Here is a 21,953-nt window from a genome sequence, read left to right on the forward strand (position 1 = left end):
TTAATTTATTTTCTATAAACATCAGTTATCAATTATGGTAAATTTCTTCAGAATTTGTTTACAGGACTGTATTCTTAAAAACTGCCCGGGTGAGGCTTCCATAAATGTGCCGCAAAATGTCTTAATTATTAATAAAAGCTTATGTAAAATGTTGATGATAAATACTAAACATTTTACTCTCGGACATGGTCTTTTTTTTTATTTCAAAGTTGAAAAGAAAAAATTAAATGTTGATTTCTCATATTTCTGTATTCATCTGTTAAATGAGTACCTATCTATCTTATTGATATTTTAAATCGTGAAATGCACCAACTAATTTTTCTAGGGAAATAAATTCCAAACTAAAAAAACATTTCCAACCATTTATCTCTATTCCCTAGCCCTAGTTCATTATTGTTGTCCATGTATGATACTCTGAGGGAAGGTTCACCAACAATCTACAAACAAATTATTATATTTTATTTTAAAAAAAGTATTATATTATTTAATACTTTAGCGTTGAGCATAGATTTGGTATGTTCTGCGTTTGTATAAGACCGAGACAACAAATGCGGGCGTGGCGTCTTCTTAAATGAATGATTGATTAGTATCAATAATAAAAATCAATCACAACTGAAGAACTTGGGAGATGACATGAGAGCATGTTTATCAACTATTCGACCACGGAGGAAATTTATAACGAAGGGAGACCAGTCCCAAATTACTTAATAGGGCCAGTTGTACCGTCTCTGATTTAATTTAACCGGAATTTAATCGACCGAATTTGCACGGTTATCAGTTATCTGTTATCATCTGATTAAGCGTAATCGAAGTTTAATTTTAATTTTTTTTTTTTTTTTATTACTCTGTGAGTTTAACCGTAGACGGTACAACTGGCCCTTACTAGAACTAGATTTTTGTAATTACGAAATCGTAGTAATATAATGTCTGTGTTTTTCTATATCGATAAATTTAATATTTGTAAAAAAATAAAATATGATTTTATTTAAGTTTTCTTAATCAAAATAAACACACTTTTTTACATTATTTGCTAGTAATTTACTGATATTAAACCATTTAAAAAAATGTATATAATGTTAATGTTAAGTGTACAACAGCTAAATATGATTAGGACTAGTTTGACGTTAGGGGAAAAGGTTGGTAAACGTAGTATTAGTTATGATGTACTGTTCAGTTGAAACCAAGGAAAATAACTGACGGATGGAAAAATGTCCTACTAAATAGAGAAACCTCTAGCTCTGTAGTCACCTATCCCAGAATGGAAGGACAAAATAGCAGAGCCAATTGTGCATTAGTGCAAGATACAACAATAAAAGAAACAAGAATGGCGATTTAAAGTTTGAATAATTGGAAAATCTCCCGGCTGTGACGGAATTATTGTGGAAATTATTAAATATGAAGAAGGGTGTACATGAAATACCTATGTAAAACGGAAGTAGATAGAAATGAAGAAGTTAAGCCGAAAGATTGAATTAACGTGATAATTATGAGTATACCAACACATAAAAAAAATGATAAATTAAAGTGTAATAGTATAAAAACAGAGGCATTTATTTTTTTAACATTGCATACAAAATATTCTTGAAACTACTACTAGAACGACGTCAACCAAAATGGAAGAATGCATCAGAGAATACCAAAGTGGTTTCCGAAAAAAATCAACAATTGACATTGAGTCATTGGACATATAATACAAAAAAAGAAATATATAAACGTAGACAAAATCTGTTGCAAGTATTAGATAGGTAGTAGGCACAATAATCATAGAGATAGTTTAATATACAATATCATGTATGATGAATTTGTGGTTCAAAGAAAGCTAATAAGGCTCGTCACAATATGTATGTAAAACACAATATATCAATTAACCACGAAATACTCTATAAGAAACTTTCGAGGTGATTGTGGATTTGGAACGACGCGATGTTCTGTCATCAAGCCTTTTTAACGTAGATTTTAAGAAAGTAATTAGAAATATGCAAGTATCATAAGTGGAAGAAATAAATGTAAAAATTAATTATTAATGTCTAGGGCTCGGAAATTGTAGGAGCAAAATATGCACAAAAAATTACCTACAAAATATGCATGACAAAAATTTATTAAATACGTAAAAAAAATTAATAAGTAGCTGTAAATGTAATTGGCTGATTTTGAAGGATTGTAATTATCTAAAAATAAAAATACAGAATATAAGTTATTAGAAAAATTATACTCATTTATTTTTAATTCAGTGAAAATTTAGATTATTGTAACTTTCATACCTGTAAATTTATTGCATCGAACAACCAGACTGCATATTTTTGTAGAGTGAAAAACTTCTTTCAAAATCCGATGAAGTTATGGTCGTTATGGATGCATATTTAAAGTGCGCCAAGTCATTCCCATTCAAGTCTTCTGGCAATCCTTTCATTGACGTAGTTGCTTCACCAATTAAAATTTTTGATATTTTTTTTAAATCATTAAAACCATGAATTTTTCCAAAACATTTTTTTTTTTTACAATGCTGGCCCCGCTAATATTATAATCTATCTAATTTTCGACGGATTTCACTGTTGCTATTGATTCATGTAACGGGAGTTTTTGTTTTTCGGGTAGCGTTATTGTTATCGGTAAAATACCATAATTTGCATGAATGAAAGTTAAGTTCATTTCCACAGAACGGTCACTTACAATCATTTTAGTTTCTCAAATAGAAACCGCATCGCTGAAATCTAAATGTTTTAAAACATTATCTATTTCTTTATAATATTGACAGTAGTATGAAGCTGCTTGTAGCCATGCCCCCTAACGTATTAGTATGAGCTCCGACAGAAGTGGAATTCCAGAAGCTTCAGTTTTAAATAATAAAATACGAGACGGTGCTTTTAAAAATACTTGTCTTACCCTCAATATTAATTTATCCACTGTTGGAAAATTACTACGTATTTCTTCTACAATTTTATCCAGTCCATGAGCTGAACATGTGGCATGTATCATTTTTGAATATAATGCTTTAATAGCTGTACTAGCTTTTTTTTCATATACGGGGCCGCATCACTTATAATTAAATTATGTCATCGTGCCGAATTCCATTTGGCCTCAAAAGGAACATTGATGCATCAAATATTTTGGCTATTGTTGAAAAAATTTAATTTATCAAGAACCTCAGATGTCTATAAATATATATCCTCAGGTTGATAAGCCAATAATGTTCCAATAATACGTTCGCAATAAATCTTTGATGTCAGTATTTTCATAGATAAATACCCAAATTGTATTCCCGACCACATTTTTCTAATTTTATCGATTGTTTCTTCGTAACATTCATTTAAATAAGTTTTTCTTAAGGTAGAAACACATATGGAATATCTTAAACGGTATATTTTTCTAGGAATGATCGAAATTCAGTATTCACTATTTTATTATCACACATCATTGATTTCCATCATAAATCTTTTGAAAATTCACACTTTTTGGGGGTACTTGAAGACAAAAACTGTTGTGTAGTTTATACATTTATACGATTTAATTTATGATTTATTACGTTTATTTGTTTTTGAGTAACCGTAAATCGTTTTTCGCAATCCACATTAACTTCACAGATCTTATAAGATAAAAATAGCACCGTCTGTTGAAAAAACACTTTCACCAACTTCTATATAAGATAGTTTTTTTAGTTTGTGAATTTTTCGGCATATATTATTTTAATATTTAGGTATATTTTATAGAGGACAGAAAATTTTTATAACATGTGAAAGTTCATTTACACGAGTAAACGACTGTCAACTAACGGGGGGAAATATAGTTGCCCATATAATTCAATAATACACCTACAAATACATTATTACCTATACCTATAGAAGAAATTACTCTTAGATTGACGATGATTTCGATAACATAGATATAAAATAAACGAGTTTTATACATAAGAATCATAAGATAATATTACATAGTGTTAAGCGTTTCTGTAATAACGATAAATATGCGCTCCGTTAAAATAATAGTCGATATAGCGATATATAGGTATGCATAACATGGTTACAATACGCGCGGTATGGCGACTGTATGGTTGGTGCGCTGAATAATCAAAGACAAAATAATAAAATCATAATCATTACAAGAAAATATCAATTTTTTTAGAAAATATTAATCAAGCATAGAAATCCCATTAAAATTAATAAATATGCATAAAAAGCATTTGAAAATTAATAAATAATATGTACTTTTTTGTAAATTTGACAAACATGTAAAACAATGCATTTTTAATTTTTGTATTTAAAATCGTCATTGTATACAACGAATTTCGAGCTTGGTCTTCTATAAATTGAGAGCGTATAGAATAATATGTAACTCCGGCAACTTTCGAGCCCTTCTGATGACTTAAAGCATCCAAGGTAAGGACACAGAAATAAGCGTTAAAAGAAACTTTGAGTCCAATTCAGAATGCAAAAGTATTAGGTTTGAAATAAATCAAAGAAAAAATTAAAGTTATGAATCATATTTAATTGAAATTACTAAAGACAGTAATACAAGATCACTTAAAGTTACACATTTGAAAAAATTGAGACTTTTAAAGATCTTGTAGCAGTTATAGCTAATAACTAATAGTCATAGGCGTATAATATATATATATTCATGATGTTCAAATATATTGATGGGGGAGAGGCTTGAAAAAAATTAATATCTGATAATAATAATAAAAAAAAACACTTTAAACTAAATGAAAATAAGACAATTTTGGGGGCTAAGCCCGCTCACTCAAGCTCGCTTAGATACGCCTATAACCTCAGTTTGTATATCTACTTAATAGATTTGGTAGAATTGAAAATCGAACCTTTTTAATTTTGGCGGAAACAATAACCACCCATGGTAGTTCTGAACGAACAGCAACCCTCGTCCCTCACACTAAGGAACTTCGGATGACTATTATCTCAGGGGTGCCATTTTGGGGGGGGGGAGCAGGGTGTGCAAGTTCACACCCTGAATTTATTATTTGCTATTGGCCTAGGCGTCACTGATACATGGCCTTGCCACCTTGGCCTTCAGTTTTCCTATCTTTAACTTTATGGTTTAGGTCATAAACTGCTTTTAATGATTGATTTGTATTTTCTATTTTTATTTATGTTCTAATTTCAAATATAGGTACCTAACTATTAATTAAATTTATGCGTTAAAAAATTTCAAAATAGTAATAGTTGAATGGTAAGATATCTAGTACCTAAAATATTAATATTTAATTTATTAATTTGTAATATTTTATGTATGAAAGGATAATATGTCTATCATAGACATAGGGCCGGCGCAAGCAATTTTTTATATGTAGGCAAAGATCAAAATTGCCGCCTCTTATTTTATTATAACTTAAATAGATAAATGTCATATGTAGGAGCAAAAAAATTAAAAAACTTTTTACACTTGTCAATTATTATATGATAAAAAAGAAATTACTAAATTAATATTACATAGATTGTTTGTAAGGTATTACAATAGTTATTATGAAATACAATATTTATTTATAATTTATTTTTAAAAATGTATTTTTCTTGCTTTTGATGATTGAAATTGAAATTGATTTTTTTTTTTTTTTTTTTTTTCATTCATTCGCAATTTGATTTTCAATTGAAAATGTTGCCAATCCAACTAAACGATCCTGTGAAATTTGTGATCTTATAGTTCTTTACAATTTTTAATTTTGAAAAGCTTCTTTCAGCTGAAGCTGCAGTTACTGGTAATAATGTTAATAAAATGCTTAGAGCTACGTATACATTAGGAAATAATTCTATTAATTTGTTTTCACATATAAATTGTAAAATTGCTTTTGGATAATTTTCATTTTTCAAATGTTTTTGTAATATATTTATTTCTTCACAAAGTTCAACAGAATTTATATCAAAATTTAAACCGTCATTTGAAGAAAGTGCTAGCTGAAGATCTTTACAGCACTTCATTAAATGTTCATAATTATCGACATTAGAAATATTATAAAAAAATGAAAATAATTTACTATGGTCTTCAAGTTGAATAAATTGGTCATTTATTGATTGGAGCATATTGTCTAATATTTGATGAAAAAATTTATTTTGAAATTCTGTTTAGGATCTGTTATAGGAGTATCACGAGATTCGTAATCAAAATAAGTTTTTCTACGTCGAGTTCGAAATTGATTTAACAAAAAACTATCTTGTACACCAAGTTCATTTGCTAAGTTACTTGCTTGTGTAAGTATTTTTTCAAAATTTTCATCACTTCGATATTTTTGTAAAAATATTTTAGTATTGTTTATCTGATTGATTGATTCGATAATATTTAATGATAGAGATTGTAATAATTTACTAGTGACATTAATTTCGCATAATAAATCATACCAAATTACTAAACTACATAAAAATTTGAAGCTTATTAATTTTTCAGCTATACCTTTAGCTTCAGAACGACTTCAAACGCCAGTTACACTCGTAAGTGAAGTGTCTTCTGATATTTCTTCCAGTGCATCATAAATTTCAGCAGTTTGAAATCGAATTGGTCGAATAGCGTGTATTCTACTAGACCATCGAGTTGCACTTAATGGTTTTACAGTAAGATTTTTAACATATTTACGAAAAACATCCCATCTCTGTGTTGATGCAGAAAAAAATGTATACATTTCTTGTATAATATCAAAAAATGAAACTGCATCTAAACATCAATTTGCTGAATCGTTCAAAACCAAATTTAAAGAATGTGCATTGCATGGCACGTAAAAAGCTCTTGAATTTAGATTTCGAATTCTAGCTTGAACACCATTTTTATATCCACGCATATTAGCCCCATTGTCGTATCCTTGGCCTCTCATGTCATCTAATGAAATATCTAATTCTCTCAGTTTTTGAAGAATAACTTCAGTCATAATTAAGCCAGTAGTATTGTGTAATTCTATAAAACCGATAAAGTGTTCATTCATAGAAACGTGTTCTATTTTACTTGTGGTTTCGTTTTCAGTAGTTGAGACGAATCTAACTATGACAGTCATTTGTTCTGTATGATTTGTATCTGGCGCACAGTCTAAAATGATTGAATAATATTTTGCATTTTTTAATGTAGTTATGATGCGAGATCTTATTTTATTCGCCAATAATTGAATTATTTCATATTGGATATCTTTTCCTAAGTAATGACAATGAATTTCTTGAGATGATATTCTTCTTATGTGTTCTTTCATTACTGGATCAAATTTACTTAAAAATTCAATAAATTTTAAGAAGTTACCATTATTGGAAGTATTAAGTTTATCTGATTTTCCCCAAAAAGCCAAATTTTGACTGCTAAGTGTTTTTGATCAATTCTAAAATTCACCTAAGTACATTTTTCCAATGTTCTGTCTCAATTTTTAAATTAGCTTCATTGATAGTATCGATAGTTTTTCCACGTTTACACCTTGTTTCTGATTCTTTCCAATTTTGATATGCCTTTTTATGAGAATTTGACGTCTCGTGTCTGTTCAATATATTTGATATATTTTTCCGATCATTATTACCATTGGTTCTAAGAGATACTACTCCAATATTAAACAATTTGCAGCAAAAACAAAACACAGAATCACTTGATTTAGAATAAATTATCCAAGAACGTTTAATACGTTCACCATTAGGTAAACGTCGAAAATAGTGAAAAGATGAAAATGATCTACCACTAGTGTTTATAGGAAATGTTTCCATATTTATTTGACGAGGTCCACACTCTATTAAGTAAAGTCTTAATTTTTCATCGATAGAGGGCCATTTATTAGGGTCATCAAAATCAAGAGATTTAAAATTTGTGTACTATTCATCATCATTGCAAGATTTTTTATTTTCAATATTTTCTTCTCTTATAGTAGGTACTTATAGCAATCTCTTTCTTGTTTTCATTTTCAGAGTCAAAATCAGCTTTTCTGCAGTTTATATCATGTATATCTTTAATATTTAAATTGACACTATTCTTTTCAGTTATATTAATCTCGTCTTTACTTTCATTGTCATGTTCTTTTTTTTATTGTCAACTTCGCCCATACTTAGATCTTCAATATTTTTATTTCCACTATTTTCTTCACTGTCATCAGTATAATTATCAGTAATAACATTTTCTTGACTATTTTGTTGACAAAATTTCAGTAAACTACCTTTTTGTTTAACTAAATCTTTCTCCCGTGCTAGTCTTTTCTTTAAATATTGCGAACCTGATAATCGTTTACGCTTTTTTATGTAATCGGCCATAATATCTGAATAAATAATTAATTAATTAATATTATTTTATTTTTTAATTATTTAAAATAAACTCCATACAACAACGGAGAAGAAAAACTAATTATATAACAGTATTACATAGTTAATTAACCACTAGTTAACAAAAAGTCTATTATTTGGTCTTTTTGCATTTTTAAAATAATTACAAATACAATAAATATCAGATATAAGATGTTATGATATTATGATTGAACTGTCGGGCGACAGTTTCACTATAACGGCGACCGTATACTATTGAATTATTTACGCGCTATAGGTACCAATAATGATTAACAGTAAATTAAAAATATATTATATTTTTATTACTTACCTTTTGTGTAATGAAGTCTTGATAGATGTATATGTCTTGATTTATAAAAAAATTATATTGTTGAGCTCAATAAAGAATGTACTTACCTACACTACACTGTACAGTGAGAGTGAATGACACACAACAGTCACCAATTGCAAAAACGCTAATAGAATTATTATCGATTAAATTGTTATGGCACAACATGCTTTGAGACGTTATCGCAATTCAGGGAAAAATGATCTATATTATTTTTATTGAATATTGTTTTGTAGTTTTATCGATCTACACAATATGTTTGTATATTGTACTTTGAAATTTGTTAAAATCTAAAATAAACGTGAAAAATAAGATATTTAATTTTTGCTTATATTCCGCCTCTATATTATAGTTATAAATTTTGCCGCCGTAGGCTTGTGCCTACGTCGCCTACGCCTATAACCGTCCCTGGGTATAGCTGATAAAAAGGTTAAATAAAAGGCTGTAGTTATATTATTATAGACTAAGTCTATGGTAATGAGTTAAGTAGATGGGGATTTTAATGATTTGAAAAAGTTAGCAATTACTATTGATTTATAAATATGAATAATTTGTAAAAATTATCCAAGTACAAACATTTTATGAACTCGGAAACTACCTACTTATTAGAATTTTGATCAGTAAAAAGGGGGATTCTCATTTGAAAAATAAAAGTCGATATCGCCACATGATACTTTTTAAGCAGTATAAAAAGTCAGGAATTTTAAAATATGGTCTACACTATCAGTCTACTTAAAAATTGAATTTGAAGAAATTCACTATAATAGGTAAAAATGAAGGTGAGCATGCTAAAAAAATCACCCTGTATAGAAAACGAGGGAAGGGTCTCTCGCTCGATACTTGAAAATATTGATTGTAAAGGCGCGATGGGTGAGTGGAATGATTGTGGGGTACCTACCTATGTGGGCTGTGGGGTTGAATAAGTTATTTGCACAAGCGCAGTCTATCGGCCACCTATCAGTGCATTTGCGCTTTTTATTCACTTCCAATGTAGGTACCTATGTAGCTAGATTTGTTACACGACTTTAGTTGAACCCAAGTTTAATTTGATTACATTTTAAAAACGTTGAAGTAGGTAATTTTTTTTAAGACTAAACATTTAATAAACTTATTCAATGATGGACGACAATAATGAAAAACACGTAACATTCATAGAGCCAACAATTATTACACCGATAAATTTATCGATTACATCGCCGATTACACCAACAACTACACTAGCTGAGCCAGCAATAACATTGAACGAACAAAGTATTACATTAGCCCAGCTATCAATTACACCGACCTGCAAACCAACTACTATGTCGAGCAAACAAACGATCATATTGACCAAGCCTAAGATCAAACTGGATGAACCAATAAATACATCTGTAAAGTCAGTGGTTACACCAACTGAATCAACAATTACACCGACTGAGCCCAGGATTACATCGACTAGACCAAGAATTACTCCTGTTGAGTTAAAAATAACATCGACTACGCCAAAAATAGCATTGACTGAACCAATAAAAACACCGACTGAGGATGCATTAGTTGTAAAGGATCATATTATTAGGCCTAATCAGCCACTGTTTTTTGTGAAAAATCCGAAAGGGTGGTTTAATCAATTTGAATCAAAAATATTGGCTGCGGACTTAATTGAAGACCTACCAGTGTATTACGACCTCTTGAAAGAACTGAACAGTCACGATATTTTATGCTGTATTCTGGATGTGTTTCAAAATATGAGTCTGGTAAATATGTACATGTATTTTAGAAGCCATTTGCTTAAAAAAATATCAGAACAAGAAAGGCTTGTAGAGCTCGTTTGCGATTTAAAATTGGAAGATAAATATCCGTCTTTTCTTTTAAATGAAATGAAACAATTGACGGATTATAAGTTATCAGAACTGAACATACAACGTTTGTGGTTACAAAAGTTACCACCGCAGATACGGAATTTACTATTATTATCTTCAGATTCTTTAAGTTCCCTATCATTGTTGGCGGACAACATTAAGGATCTACAGTGTTTACCGGAAGTTCAATTACCAAAGGAAGCTGCTCATCAGTATGTAATTAATTTACTTTCAAAAAATATACACTCAAAAATATTGATTTCTAACTAACATTAATCCTATTGAATTTATTTAAAGATATGAACAGCACGAACATGGAACGGACAACTAGGATGATCATTCAACAGAAAATGCACAAGTTATCAACAACGTAAATTCAATTCAAGAAGAAAAAAAAGCGACTTGTTTAGATAATTTTTGCAAATGCGTCTAAATGTTCAGCGTTATTGCATGTTAATTTCCATACATGCAACAATTATCTATGCACTATAATTTTTAATCACAGAAATACTTCTTCAGGTAATATAAAGGTTATCAGGTAATAATATAAAAAAATCGTCTGAAAGTAATGTTGTTCAAATCATTTTTGATATAACGTTTAATTATTCATAGGTAGGTATCTCCCTACTTTTAATTTCTTTTAAGAATAAAATTAATCATGAACAGTATAATCAATGAATATTACAGTCTTTCTATCGGCTAAGCTACTGAGTTTTGATAATGTCCAAAGTAAATTTATTATCCTGTTTCTAAGCTCTAAGTACCATCCAATATTTTCTTTTTATATACCTACCTACCTAGATTGTAATACATCACCCAATCAACATTATCTCATTCAACATATTTGCATACCTAGTATGTAGTTTAGAGGAAAAATAATTTTGTATCTATATGTTATACAAGATACAACACTATATTATAATTAAATGTTAAGTTTGTGTACCATGTTTGTAATTCTAATTTTTTTAAGTTGTTTTAATGCAACATTTTTTTAAATTTAATATTTTAAAATCTAAAGCAGGATATTTTTCTGGAATTCCAATGTTTAATATTGTATAATCTATGTTATTATTAAAGAGTACCTATTCAGTCATTGTTCTTATATTAAAATAGATACAATTTAAAATAATAAAGTTGAGGATAGTGGTAACAATGCTTCATGGGAAAGTTAAATTCAACTATGAACTTTTGGTTTATAAACATGTTTTGTTTAAGTCATATCCACACAAAAATAATCAAATAGGGTTTAATTTAAAAAATAATTAGTTTGTCCAGTTTGAGATGGATGTATTTGATTTTAAATTTTGGTGTGTGTGAATCATAGCAAGCCACTAACCATTTATACTCAAGTAGGCACTAAGATACATAAATCATAAATATAAACTTTAATATAATATGAGTTATGTACACCTATATATAATATTTTATTGTGCATGGTTCTACCGGCTGTTGTAAAATAATGTCGGTTAATAGATTACGATGCTCCGTAACACTTTCTCTTGATATAAGCAAATTTGTAATATGTTGGAGCTAAAATTATAGATAATTTATAAACAATTTAGAATTTTAAATTTTATTTAGGTTATTTTTGCCTAATATTCATTACAATAAAATTAGTGATCTGGTTATGCATTATTTATTTTAAGTTTAAAAATGTATATCTTATTTTGTTTTCTATAACTTCTTTAAATAAATTAGACTAATAATATTATGATTATATCTATCTTTTAAACAACTAATTGATTGTAAATTATGTTCCCTTTAATATTTACTAAATGAGTTATATTAAATATTTATAGTAAACATTTAATACTACAACCAGTGGCGCAACTAGGGGGATGCAAAAAGGTTTTTATCACCCCTTGTTTTTTATATATAATTATTATATACCTAATATACCTAATATTATGAATTTTATGTTTTTAAATGATAGGAAATTTCCTGAAAAATTGTATAACTGTTTGGTCGTATAATATATTTTGTTATTTATCTTTGTTGAATATTGAAAAAGATTTATTCAATCAGATAAACACCAAAACTATTTTGAATAAATATTGCATGAAACCCAGAAAAATTATGCTGATTTCAAATGTATAAATTATTATTTATCTAACAAGATTATGAAATTAAAATGTTTCAATATGTTTCTGACATTGTAGTAAAAAAAGAGTAGTATAGTATAGTTTTTAATTTTTTTATTTTTGTAAAAAGTCCTAATATATTTTTTAAAGTTGGTCTATGTGTAGGGGGTGTGTGGGGCTTTGCCTCCCACGGCTCTCTGATGTATTCACAGATTTAGCACCCTTCGTTTTAGAGATCTAGTTGCGCCTATGACTACAACATATATTTTATTGAATAGTTTAAACACAAAAAGGTAAATTTAAAATTTATAAGCTAAGTGGATGTATTTTATTATTTAATTATTTAATAATATGGAAATGTATAATTTTTAATTATATATCAAAATAATTTTTAATGCACCTATTTGTATTTATGAAAATAAATATTATTTGTTTTTAATTAATTAAACTATCAGATATTATAGTAGTCTTCAAATTATGGGTTGCAACTCAAAATTGGGGTTAGCTTTAAGATTGATTCACAATAAGCCAGTTTAAAATTTAAAAAAATCCATATTTATATGTATATTATATAATATAATATTATATTATGTATGTAGAGATATGAAAAAAAAAAAATTTTATATTTGTAGAAGATAAGAATGGTATTTAAAGCAACAGCATTTTTGTGCGTTAAAATAATGTAAGTGTGCACTGGGTCTAAACCTAAAACTTTTTTGTATTATGACGTATAATAAAAATTTAAATATTACCTGAAAAAATTAAAATTTTTATTTATTCAGTTATAATAAGAGCACTTCTGCAATGGCATACTAAGACATCAAGCAATTTGAACTTTCTTTTACCAAAACAGCTGACATGGGGTGCAAAATATGTATGTAAGAAATTTGGGTCATGAGTGAAAAGTTTGAAGGCTACTGAGGAACTAGAATCTAGTTACTAGATAATAACAATAATATTTTTGCTTTTATAGGTATTAACTTGTAATATCAGCTGTAATATAATTTTTTAAGGTCAGTGTTAAAATGTTTTTTTTTTTTTTTAATACAGAATTTTGAGGTGTTATTTACAAAAATTGATTGTGTACTCATTTGCCAACTACAGAACTAGAGGAGAGCAAGTTGTGGTCATTATCTTTGCTCAATGACTTTGATTTGAAGGTATGCATCTTTAATGGAACAACTCTATGATTAAAAATTCTCAGTGGTATCATATGGCCCTATTTCCTATCAAACCATAAATCGGTGTCTAGTACTAAATTCCTAACCTGACAACCGAGCAAAAGTGATCAATACCGTTACCATACTCAGCTTGTTTACTTCATAAATATGAAATATATCTTTTGTGAACAATGAAGTAGTATCTAAAATTTTCATTTTTAATCAAAAATTTATAATAATATTTTGTTACTAAATAACAATAAAAGGGTATTATATTATAATAAATGATAATTAATAGTTAATAATTTAACATTTATACAAAAACAGTAAATACAAGATTTATTTTTGGTATTCATAGAAGAACAAAATGATTTGTTTACAATAAATTGGCTATTGTCAATCGCTTCAGTTATTCTAATATGTACCAAAAAAATTATTATTTATTTATCTAAAATTTTAAATTTTTCCAGTTAAATCAATCATAGGTATGCATATATTTTGTATGCACAGATTATTAGCGTTTCCCAGTTACCAGATATGAGTTGAGTTGAAATGTAATATTTTGCTAGGTACCGAGTAAGGGCCAGGTAAAAATGTAGGTATTGAGTAAAAGTCAAGTTTTAAATATGATACCGAGTACCCGGCCATCAAGTAATTGCCAGGTACCCAAAACATCTCTAATAATTACAAGGGATTGGAAGTTGTAAGAGTTACATATTATTATACATACTTATGATTTATAGCAGACCGAGCTAGAAATCCTAGCTGTGGTGAATGGTGTAGAAATGGTGAGTTTTAAAATTCAAAAATGTAAAATGCATATTTGAAATATTTAATACTTTCTGAAAAAAATTATCTTTTTCTTTCTTAAGCTGTGTATTTTAATAATAAATTTAAATGTCTATCACACACAGCATTGTTTTAAAACAATTTTTTCAGTTCAATAAAATGTCGGAAAGCCAAACAATTTTTGCCATATTTGAAATTTTATAAATATATTTTTCAATATTTTACATTTCTTTTAGTCCAAATTTATAACAACATGAAAACATATGTCGGAAATTTTGATTTTTGTTGCATATTTTTCTTTTTTAGCTTTCATAATTTCCAATTCCTAATAATTACAATAAGTAAAACTATTGAATTGTATATTATAGAGATTGAATTATCATAAACGTTACTATTTAGTTTAATAGAATATGAAAGTTGAATTTACAGCTAGTCTAAAATGTACAACAAAACCGAATTAATTAACATAAAAATTTTAATTTCTTGCTTAAAATACAAATGGATAGAAATGTTTAATATAAGAATAAATAAATAATCTGAATTAAACAAAATTAAACAAAATCAATAACTTACATGTAATTAAAGAGGATTTAATAAATTAAATACTAAGAGAATGAATATGAGTAATTAAATAACTGATCAAGGTAATGCATGTAAAAACACCAAGAAAATTATTCAAATGCAAAATTATTTTTTAAAATAATTTAATACCAATTAAATAAACATTAGTTTTCTTTAAAATTTTTCAAGAACGGATTAAAATTTACAAGGATAATTTTGATTTTTCAACTTTATACAATATTATGATGTATTATATATGAGCTCAGAAGTAATTAATTAATTAAAATAAAATACAGATAAATATTATAAATATTCATTTTAGAGTACACTTTATCATTCAAAAGATGAAACTAAGTATAAATCAAAATAATGTTTAAAAAAGTAGTGTTTTGTATGTATACAGTTAAGTATACTACATTCGAGATACCGTGTTGATGCCCAATATATTTAATCCTGTATCCATGTACTCTGCAGTTACTTTACACAGCAATATTCTTCCAGTATACACTTTAACAATTTCACCTGAAAATATTGTGTTAGTAATTTAGTTTTTCTATAAATTTTCCATATTTATATTATATTAAAAAATATAGCGGTATCAAGGTGGATATTAAGTTTATAAACAATAGGACTATATATGTGCTTACAATATTTATTAGAACAACCATACAAATTATGTTTGTAATAATTTATTAACAAAAGTTATTTGAAATGCATAGATTAAGTTATAGTTTTTGGGATATAAATATAATCAACACAATGATTATACTTTAAATTAGCAACAATTAGAAATATGCAATTTCTATAAACTAGCATTATTATTTGTTATTAATATTTGGATATAAATAAAATGCATTTATAATATTTAAACGTGTTATGAAACAAAATATATCTAAGTAAAACATTTTATGAATTTTATGATTTAATTTAAAAAAATCTAGGATTATTCTGATTTTTGATTTAGGTTAATAAATTATTTAATATACCTTGATAACATAAAAGTAATGTATGATACATTATTAAAATATCTAGATTGTTAGTTGGTCATAGGAATGTATCTTAAGTTAGAGGATAAAAATATACATGGAGTAGGATTTTAACTCAGAACTCTAATAGAAGTTTTTTTTCAAAATTAAATGGGTTGTATTCATTTATTTTGTAAGCAAAAAAATTCAAAATTACCAGTTTGAGGATTTTTTTCAATGCAATAACAATTGTCATAAAATTCATTAAATGTTGTAGCCACGTCATAAAGATATTCGCATAAATGATGGAGACAAAAATCTTCAGTGATTTTTGTTAGTACTTCTGAGAACCGTAACAAAGTCTATAGGATAAAATTAATAATTATTAAAAAAAATATAAAAAAATAAAAAAAATAATAAAAATAATACCTTGGCTAGTTTCCATTCTTTATCATGGTCAAGTGAAATAGGCTCATTTAAGTCCTGAGTATAAGTACCCAAGTTATTAATAATGGATCTTATTCTGGTAAGAGCATACAACAAGTAAACAGCTGTATTTCCTTTGTCATCCAACATTTTATCGAAAGAAAATACATAATCATGACTTCTATTATGACATAAATCAGCATACTTAATACAACCATAAGCAACTGCCGTTTCTGCTAATTTCAATTCTTCATCGGTCAATACTTTGTCTCGACCCTTTTCCACAAGCTTATCTCTTGCTCTTTTTAAACCTATTGCGAAAAATGTATTTTATCAAACAAATAAACATAATAAATAAACTATTTAATATGCACGTTACCTTCATCTAAAAGACTAACTAGACGAACTGTATCACCAGAACGAGTTTTAAACTTTTTCTTATCTTCACCCAATACTACACCAAAACCAACAAAGTCCATGCGAACTTTAGATGGATCTAAAATGCCCGAGTGAATCGCACATTTTTTTAAAATTTCAAAATGTACACTCTAATAGAAAAAATCATTTGGTCATATAAAAAAATTGCTTTTGTTTAAGTAGGTATTTTAAATTATTTATACCTGTCCAGCATCAACAACATAAATAATCCAATCAGCCTTTTCTTCCTCGATTCTTTGTTTTATTGCTGCCATATCTGATGTATCATATGTAAATCCACCATCAGACTTTACAATGGTTAATGGTATTGATGAATCTGGACTCCACATAATTTTTCTACCATCGTCATTCTCCAAAAATCCTAATTATCAAATTAAATATTATAGCAATTTTATGATTTATTTAAATTTTCTTTATAGTTATAAGGAATTCAGACTATTTGGAAGATTAAACTAAGATTTAAAAAATTAAGTTAATTATAAATAAATAATATTTATAAGTGTTCTTTAAGAATACCTTTGTTTTCTAGTTCTTTAACTACATTTTCCATGCGGCTTTGATAAAATGATTCTCCTCTTTCAATGACACTGATGTTTAATCTTTCATATATTTTTTGAAATTCTAAAAACAAGTTTGAAAATTAAATAATATATGTTTATATGTATTGGTAATGTGTTGTATGTGATCTACTGCAGCTACTTAGTCATTTAATGTCTTTTGTAAATTCAGTATAAATATTTTTTTTTTAGATGAATTCTTTAACAACATATAACATACAACATTTTTAAAAGGTATCGTTTTATAATTTAAAAATATGTATTAAACAAAATTAATTAACATAACTTTTTTAAATAAATGTAACAAAAAACTATAAATATATTAACAATTTTAAAATTGACAAGTTATGGTATTGAATACTTAAAGAAAGATGTTTATTAAATATTGAATACTCAACTAAAATTAAATACATTAATTCTTATGTTTGGAGATGTTGATCATTTAACAGTGGCATACTACATAAAATAACAATATAACAAGCAAAGTTTATGGTAAACTGCATAGCACACTTGTACCTATATCTTTATATTATGTTTAAATATTGTGTGATATAAACACTACCTACCTTTTCTTGATACATCACAAATCAATTTCCATGCTTGAACATGATCAGGTGACATACTTTGTAATTTTACAACACAGTCATAAGCCCGTTTTTTGAACTCTAAATCACTATCAAAAAGTACTTTTGATTGTTTATAAAACTGTTGCAGATCATTTATAGGAGGAGAAACAGTCTTGTAATCAGGAAACTTGTCTTGAAGAAGAGCAATTAACATACCAAATTGCGTTCCCCAATCACCAATGTGATTTAATCTCAATACATCATGACCAATAAATTCAAATACACGGCATAGACTTTCACCAATAATTGTTGATCTAAATTAACAAACAAAAGTGAATGGTTTTATAATGTTGTAGTAATTAATTCTACTAACCTTAAATGACCGACATGCATTTCTTTAGCAACATTGGGTGATGAAAAGTCTATAACAACCTTCAGTCGATTAGATAAAGGTTTTGGTTTCAATTTATTTTCCAGTACATAGTGTAAAATTTTTCTAAGCTTATTACGACTTAACCATACATTGATAAATCCTTGTCCAGAAACATCTACTTTTTCGATAATATCGCATTGTTCCAAGCATTCCACTAGTTTTTTAGCTACTGCATTAGGCGACACATTTTCACCTGAAATATATATTTATTTTATCAAATAAATATAAATCATTTTCAATGTAATACATGGTATTTTAATAATTTAAAAGTACACAATTGAATCAGTTATGAAATATAATTGCAAAATGTATTTATCAATTACATATTTTATTGTACATTTTAAATCATTATCTTCTATAATAAATAATATATATATATATATATTTAAAGTAATTACATACTATTGAGACTAGTTAAAATTTAAAATAATGGCTTAATTATTACCTTTTGCTTTCAAAAGTTTACATATTTGCATTGATGCGTTGCACTGATAGTCGGCAAATTTACTGCTAGCAGATACTGCAGGTTGACTAATGTCTTCTAAAGTTGGATATGCTGTTTTAATAGCATTTGAAAACAAATTGATTAATACAGAATGTATATTAATCATAGCATGTTCTTCAATATTTATCAAGTCCATGTTTGATTTCTCATTAGATTCTTTAACCCCGGCCTATAAAAAAGATATTACAAGATTTAATATTTATGTAAATTAACAAGATTTAAAATATTGGACTGTTTTTAAATATTAATACTATGATACAAAAGTAAATATATCTAAAAATGTATATTTAATTTTATAACTAATAACAGAGTAGGAAATATTTGTAATACAATAATTATTAAAATATAGTATTTGAATGGGCACCGAGCACCTACACTAATTATTAAGGTAATAGAATAAATTTTCAATGTTATAAGTAGGGCTTGAATGTTTATACATTTAAAAATACTGTAATATGCAATCAAAATATGCACTAAGAAATATAAAATATGCGTTTTTAGCCAATAAAACACAAAAATATGCACAAAAAATGTTATTATAATTCACAAAATATAAATATTTTATTTTTATTACTTACTAGTTATTTTTATTTATAATTTTTTTAAATACATTTTTAAATTTACCTACATAGCGTTGTAGCGTTGTATTTACTGTAATTTACATTATTATTTACTAAATTATTAGCATCACACTGTGCTACTATGGTTATTTTAATTTGATCAAATTTATAAATGTGTCTGTTATCAGTAAGTAAATGTTAGTAGTGCAAAAAACTTTGTTCTACATCAACTGATGTTATCGGAGTATATTTGATGAATGCAAGATCCTTAACCTTCAAATTTTTTTCCATCCCTTCCATGCTATAAACTTTGCCGGAATGTATATTCAAAATTAATAGTACCAACGTTATAGACTTTAGTTGCATACACCTTACAATATAAAACAAGACCATCCGTTGAAAAAATATCATTTCTAAACTTGTTAACAAAATTTTTAGGATGTATTGAACAAGACTACTTGACTTTTGGCATTTTTAAATAAAATGCATGCACATTGCAGTAGTTTATTAAGTGCATAAACATCAGAGCCCTAGTTATAAAGATTTCCGACATAAAAAATAATACCTATACTATTTGAATAATTATCATTATAATTTACAAAAAATATTTGATCATTGATCTAAAATGTTATGTGGACATGTACCTATAGCTTTATGGTTACTTAGTTCGACAGTTATTAATTATTATATTATATATTTTTTAACAAACCCTTCACAGACAGTGATCAATGGTCATCATTAAAAAGCGGATATTTAGGTTCTTAAAAGCTTAAAATATGATGCTAATATGTTTTAAAAAGCCTTAAAATATTTGCTAAATATTCCTTAAAATTTAAATATGTTGATGTATTTTTTTTTTCAAAATAGGTAGTTAAATAAGTAACTGTTATTTAAGTAAATTATTTAAACATAACATTTTTTATTAATTGAGTGATTAACTTATATCAATCTCACATCAAATAATTTTTTTTGATCTAGGAAAACATTTTGCTAGAAAAAATCACAGTTTGAGAAATTAACAAAATATATAATTTTTAATGAATAATAATAGAATCTATCTATATAAATATATAAATATAAATGGATTTCTGTCAGTCTATTTGTCCTTTATGCATCCCTAAACAGCTGGACTGATTGCATCGAAATTTGATACAGAGATATGTTAGACTTATAGGCAGAGGATAAACTAAGTTAAAAAGAGATAGGCCCAACCCCAGGAGGTGCTTAAACAGACATTTTGAGATTTATGATGAAAATGTTTGTTTATTTGTAAATGGTTGCCTATTATTATCAAATAAATTACATTCCTGAAATTGTTTTATTTATTGTTGACTGTGCACTTCGTAGTTCATAAAAAATTCTATCTCTTTTACCTATGTCTTAATCTGTGTGTTAAATGTGAATTGTGTTAATCTTCAGTGAAATGTGAATTCCGTGAATTTGATATATGTTTAATTAATACAACAATCGATTTTCGTTAAACATATTGTTCAGAGTTTTCACTCAGACTATAAACGTACAACACAGAAAAAAGAACATACCATAATAATGGTAAATATTACATTATACCCTAAAACTGATTTATAACTGAAAAAATAAAATTGTTTGGTATTTTTTTAATAGATGATCTGGAAATCATTTCGACTACAGTCAAAAGCAAACATTTGAAGATGATAATAGATAAAAATACTCATTTTTATGTAATGAATATCATCTGGGATGTTAATACTCAATGCCTCTGAATCAATAAAAAACTAGTATATTCTAAAATATTAAAAATAGACCTAACATTCTCTTATGTTTCAAATATGTTTTAAATTGCTAAATAAATATTTTCCTACTATCTGCGTGTCGTCCACATTTTTCATACTTGTCAAGTTGCATAAAGCCAATCAAAATATGTAAAAAGCTAAATACCCGTTCTCTGATTATTCAACAGAATTTGTCAGGGAAGTAGAAAACTTTTTTGTGCTGTTGTTGCTTCAAAACAATCGTTTACTCTAATGAAAGTTATATAGCCAATGATACTAACCTCTTTTAATAACTTCAACCTGTATCTGAGTTTTTGGTTTTGAGATTCCAATAATTGCCGTTCATTTTCCTTCTCCGCTTTGAAGTCCTCCAGCTGTTCAATATCCTTGATTAATTGAGGAATCGTGTCGAGTATAGCGTCCATACTTAATTTATTAAAGTTGAATACTGTCACAAACAATAAATCAAATTAATGCAAAATCACGTGCCAAGGTAAATAATAAAGAGAACGCCGAGTCGCCGATAATGTTTGATAATAAGCTAGGAAGCAGATGATAATGAATAATGACATGATAATAATAATCATACATTTATCATTATCAGTGTTATCTATATTACTTGTGATAGCGACTTGAGTAATAGATTCAATGTTTTGAAATATTTATCACAGATAATCATTAATTTTTTTTGTGTATCCAAAATGTATAGGTATATTTTGAAAAACAAAAATTTGAAAAAAGTCAATAGTTTTTGA

At 27.1% G+C, this 21,953-nt stretch overlaps 3 protein-coding genes across 3 annotated transcripts; 1 reads left to right on the top strand and 2 right to left on the bottom strand.

Annotated features, from left to right (window-relative positions):
- Positions 1-6,661: 6,661 nt before the first annotated feature.
- Positions 6,662-8,210, bottom strand: LOC107173547 (zinc finger MYM-type protein 1-like). The gene is made up of 3 exons (XM_015524128.2): positions 7,965-8,210; positions 7,312-7,778; positions 6,662-7,193 (listed from the first exon to the last, which is right to left on the bottom strand). The coding sequence occupies exons 1-3, from the start codon at positions 8,208-8,210 to the stop codon at positions 6,662-6,664; spliced, it is 1,245 nt and encodes a 414-aa protein (XP_015379614.2).
- Positions 8,211-9,590: 1,380 nt separating this feature from the next.
- LOC107173556 (uncharacterized) lies at positions 9,591-11,216 on the top strand. The gene is made up of 2 exons (XM_015524139.2): positions 9,591-10,618; positions 10,704-11,216. The coding sequence occupies exons 1-2, from the start codon at positions 9,684-9,686 to the stop codon at positions 10,735-10,737; spliced, it is 969 nt and encodes a 322-aa protein (XP_015379625.2). The 5' UTR covers positions 9,591-9,683; the 3' UTR covers positions 10,738-11,216.
- A 3,907-nt stretch (positions 11,217-15,123) lies between these two features.
- Positions 15,124-21,716, bottom strand: ArgRS (arginine--tRNA ligase-like protein). The gene is made up of 10 exons (XM_015524133.2): positions 21,480-21,716; positions 18,828-19,056; positions 18,323-18,575; positions 17,950-18,263; positions 17,343-17,447; positions 17,009-17,187; positions 16,768-16,936; positions 16,392-16,699; positions 16,180-16,324; positions 15,124-15,519 (listed from the first exon to the last, which is right to left on the bottom strand). Exons 1-10 carry the CDS (start codon positions 21,621-21,623, stop codon positions 15,410-15,412), a joined length of 1,956 nt encoding a protein of 651 aa, XP_015379619.1. The 5' UTR covers positions 21,624-21,716; the 3' UTR covers positions 15,124-15,409.
- Between the last annotated feature and the right edge of the window lie 237 nt (positions 21,717-21,953).

The sequence above is a fragment of the Diuraphis noxia genome, unplaced genomic scaffold (assembly GCF_037042655.1).
Source record: "Diuraphis noxia isolate RWA-SAM2 unplaced genomic scaffold, SU_Dnox_SAM2 contig0001, whole genome shotgun sequence".
Taxonomy (NCBI): domain Eukaryota; kingdom Metazoa; phylum Arthropoda; class Insecta; order Hemiptera; family Aphididae; genus Diuraphis; species Diuraphis noxia.